Source organism: Fundulus heteroclitus, chromosome 23 (assembly GCF_011125445.2).
Source record: "Fundulus heteroclitus isolate FHET01 chromosome 23, MU-UCD_Fhet_4.1, whole genome shotgun sequence".
Lineage (NCBI taxonomy): Eukaryota > Metazoa > Chordata > Actinopteri > Cyprinodontiformes > Fundulidae > Fundulus > Fundulus heteroclitus.
Window position 1 is genome coordinate 37,623,418 of NC_046383.1, and position 4,863 is coordinate 37,628,280.

At 40.3% G+C, this 4,863-nt stretch overlaps 1 protein-coding gene across 1 annotated transcript; it reads left to right on the forward strand.

Annotated features, from left to right (window-relative positions):
- The first annotated feature begins 798 nt into the window (after positions 1-798).
- Positions 799-3,877, forward strand: LOC118557308. The gene is made up of 3 exons (XM_036127067.1): positions 799-822; positions 1,191-2,555; positions 3,791-3,877. Exons 2-3 carry the CDS (start codon positions 1,194-1,196, stop codon positions 3,875-3,877), a joined length of 1,449 nt encoding a protein of 482 aa, XP_035982960.1. The 5' UTR covers positions 799-822; positions 1,191-1,193.
- Positions 3,878-4,863: the final 986 nt, after the last annotated feature.

Here is a 4,863-nt window from a genome sequence, read left to right on the forward strand (position 1 = left end):
TTTATTTGATGACACAGATACGTCACACAATTACTAGACTTCACCACAACCTTCTACAATAAGGTTGAGGTGCTTTATTTGTCACTATACATAGAAGTCCGGGGTCCGGGGACAGTCCCTACATGACACATGACAGGCGGACTTCCTGTTTGCGGTAAGGCGTATTGTATCACTTCCTGTTGTTGCTGTGTGAACGACGGAGCTTTGCTCCAGGCTCTCTCGCTTTTTATCTTTAAACCTCTTTGCTGTAACATCTGTTTCCAAACATAAGCACTTTTAAAACATTGTCTGTGGCTGCTCATCACGCTTGGGAACTCCTCGTGTTTCACACGGTTTGTTCTTTGGCGTGATAATAGGTCTTTTGCAGACACGTGACTTCGACACTAGGAGGCGCCATTTTGGGGGGTAACCTGCCTAATCGCAACGAAGTTCATTTGAGTTCAAGGATTGACAGTAAAGCCGCGACGTCAGCTAAATAACTTCAGCAATATGGACATCCACAATAAAAACGAAAAGAAGCCTTACAGAGATAAACTCAATAAGGACGCCAGAGACCGGTATTTAGCTAAGCTAACCTCAATTAGCAATATAGATCCATATGAGCTAGCAGCTAAAGCATGGACAGCCGATCCCTCGCTATTTCCACCAACTACAAATATGGACATCATTTTTTATCTTGTTAATGGTGTTAGTGCATATACACTTGAAGAATTCCGAAACTACAAATCTCTGGAAGCTCATGGACTGTTTACTAACGGTTGGGTGCAAGATTTATACTCATTTCAACCAAAAGGATGCACTAATACTGTGGTCACCGCAAAGGTAAGATGTTAGTCAAACTTGTACAAGTCTTCACTTCACAGCTTTATCTAAGTGTAAATTATGGTGCATTCGAACCTATCAAGCGGCAAAAAGCTTCCAAAATGATTAAACTCAAAGTACATAAAACTCTTTTACATGGTAAATAAATTTATTCTTGTGACCCCTGGAATATTAAGGTTCATAGGAAATATATAGGTGTGTTTTTTTTTTTTGGTTTTGGTAAAAAAAAATGGGGACAACTGGGACAAAGTTTGTAAAAAACATCAGGTCACCCTATCTAAGTGAGTAACACGGTACTTTAGTTTTATGCAAAAATTCAAGCAATATTCTAAGTACTTTGCACTTTCTTTTTGTATGTTTTATTGTAGGTGATGCACTCCCAACGCCTGCGAGAAGCGCCACTCAATCCCTGGGCCATCATCGAGTCATCTGGGGCTATATCCTCTGCTCACTGCACCTGTATGGCGGGCATAGGAGAATCTTGTACACATGTTGCTGCTATGCTGTTTAAGTTGGAGGTAATTGTCAGATGCAGAGAGACAGTGACAGTGACTGGCAGACCAGCATACTGGATGATTCCAGGTAATCTTTCTAAAGTGGTACCAGAGCCTGGATATAAAATTGATTTCACAAGTTCAAAGGCAAAAAGAAAGACTCTGAACAGACTCCTGGAAGGAGGGACTGTAGCTGCACCTGGCATCAGGACAAAACGCACAAAGACAACTAGTACTGTGTCAAATGAGCAGTTGGACTCCTTTTTTAGGGCAATTCACAAGGCATCACCACAAGCTGCTGTGCTATCATGTTTGCCTGAATATTGTGAAGCATTTATTGACCAGGTCCAACCATTAACTGTGCCACGTACCCTTCACTCTCTACGTGATGCGACAATGGATGGCAAGGATATATCTGTTTTGCGCAAGCACTGCGAATCACTTGTTAGTAGGACCTCACTTTCAAACAAGCAAGCTGAATACATAGAATGTAATACAAGAAAGCAAAACAAATCTTTAACATGGCATCACTATCGTGCTGGGAGGGTAACAGCATCTAACATGCATTCAGTTTATGTAGCAAATCTGGACAAACCTTCACAGTCTGTTATTAATGCTGTGTGCTATCCTACAAATGAAACAAACAGCTCTAGTGCTATTGCATGGGGGAGACAAAATGAGGACGGTGCCAGGGAAATGTACAGACTACAGTCTAACAGAGATCACGTTGGTTTTGAGGTGACACAGTGTGGTTTTTTTGTGAACCCAAAGTTTCCAGAGGTAGGAGCATCACCTGACGGCCTTGTACATTGCATCTGTTGTGGCCGAGGATGTATTGAAATTAAATGCTCATATAAGTACCGTGACCTAACGGTGATTGAGGCTTGCAATAGCTCTGACAGGAACTTCTGTTTGGAATTACATGAAGGGGAGATGCGTTTGAAGCCAGAGCACCCCTATTATAAACAGGTGCAAACTCAGATTTTTGTTACCGAGACTGAATACTGTGATTTTGTTATGTGGACAAAAAAAGACCTGGCTGTGATACGAGTTGCACCAGACCTGGAGCTTTGGACAGCTATCCTTGAGAAGGCAAAACAATTCTTTGTATGTGTGAGTCTCCCTGAGCTTGTAAGCTGCCATTTCACCAAGACATTAAACAGTCCTGCACTAAATGAGATTCCCCTTTTAGCTTGTAATAACAAAACACCACAAACATCAGACACACACAGAAAAAATGTAAGCGAAAAAGTGTTGAAAAGTTATGGTGTACTTGTCGTTGTCCAGAGAGCAAAGACAATATGGTCGCCTGTGACAATGACAACTGTAAAATTGTTTGGTTCCATCTAAGTTGTGTGGGTCTGCAGCTTACACCTGCACAAGAAGAGACATGGTTCTGTTCTTCATGTACCAATAAAATGTAATTTACTATCTTATTTTGCTTAATAAAGATGGCTTTACTTGGCTAAACCCTGTTTTTATCCTATTTGTGTACATTATAAATATTATATAAATATATATATATATATATATATATATATATATATATATATATATATATATATATATATATATATATATATATATATATATATATGTATGTGTATATATATATATATATATATATGTGTATATATATATATATATACATGTGTATAGTATAGAAACCCACTATTCAGGGTAATATGTTTGTCACTTGTACGCCCCCCCCATCCCTTTGACAAAAAACAGATGGCTCCCTTGGGTGTAATGCCTATCAGGTACTTCATGGTGTGATTGTGCTTGTAACTTGAAAACATTTGGGCACATGCTTTGACATTGGAAGGTCTCTCTGTGAAAATTTCGAAGCAGTCAATAATGACAGCAACTCGATTGCCAAACGACTGCACAAATTGATGTGGCATAACTTTGCGTAAAGTGTCTCTGTCGGGCCATATAATGGCATTTTTTAGAAATGTATACAATTGTGAGATAGTGTCGCTAAAAGCTCTGTACACAGTACTAGGAGACACAAAAAACATATTAGCAAGAAGATAAACAGAAACATCTAGTCGAAGCCGCATACATGTTAGAAGAAGCATTTGAAATGGTGTGAGTAGTTTCTTATTGTCTGAAGTGGCAGGCACCAAAATCGACACAATTTCCATGAATGTTTGTTTATTTGGCAGTCCTGTATAGTGCCTAACTTTATCATTGTCATCATCTGAAAAAAAAGTATCACTGAATTTAACTCTCTCAAGTTGGTGCCTCAGATTTCGATTTTCTTCCAAAAGTCGATTTATTTCTGCACTTTTGAGGATGCATGTGCCACATTCAGGGATGCCATTCAGTTGTTCATCTTGCTGTTGCGTATCACCAGTCTTGTCTGTAATGGCATCTTCCTGCACAGTAACTGCAGACAGCTCAGTGTCCACCGGGATGTGTTGACCACAGACTTCTCCATTCTGCTGGACCACTCTCTCTGCCTCCTGCAGCATACTGTTCCTCAGCTGCTGGCGTTTACCTCGTCTTGCAGAGCGCGCACTGTCAGTTGGTTGGAGATCAGTATGACCAAGACGTAGGGATGGAGCCCAGTCTGGATCAGTTTCCATCATCTCATAAGCAGGTTGACCTGCAATTACATATTGAGATAATAAATACAAACTGTTATGCCAAGATTTCTGTAAGTTTTATATGTTATAATAAGTTGAAAGACAGACTTTTATTGGTTCTGTCTTTGTCCTGGTTTAGTCTTTAGTTCTTGTTTTTCCCTGTTTAGTTCTGATTTAGACCAGATTTAATTTTGATCTAGGCCTGATTTAGACCCTATTTAGAAAAAATTCATGCATCGGCAACAAGACAAACAACAATAGCATCATGCCACATATAACACACATATCCAACAGATTACTAACTGCAGCTTCACAAACTAGAAAAACAAATAAAGCATAGGATAGATAATCTACTTACTTTTATGAAAATGCAAAGAGCAAACACGCATATTCGGAGATATGTGATTGAATGTGATATCTTTCCGTCGGACAGCTGCAACCCAGGCTATCCTGCGTCTCCGGCTAATGTCCTCTATTTGTAAGCCACGATCTTTTCTCCAGGCAGGAAACCTGAAAAATTTCATGCCAGAACGTCCTTTTTTACCCGAAGTAGTACTCCTACAGGCTTTAACACAACAAGAACGAGCCATTTTATTCACAAAAGAAAGGGTAAATCTCCTCGGGACGTTTGAATAGCAGCTCGAATTTCTCGCTCGGTAACCCCCCAATATGGCGCTAATTACCCACAATGCACAGGGCGTGACGTCACGTGCAAAAGACCCATAGGGCGTTAGCCTAGCTTTAGCCTAGCGTTAGCCTAGCGCTAGCCAAGCCTTAGCCTCATAATGGCTTCTCCGTCCCTGACTAAGTCTCCTATCTGCTGCTCTCTGTGTCAGATGTTCAGTTATTCCTCTGCCTCCTTTAGTGATGATGGTACATGTAATAAATGTAGTGTTTTTGTAGCTTTGGAGGCGAGGGTGTCAGAATTGGAGACCCGGCTCCGTGCTGTTGAAAAA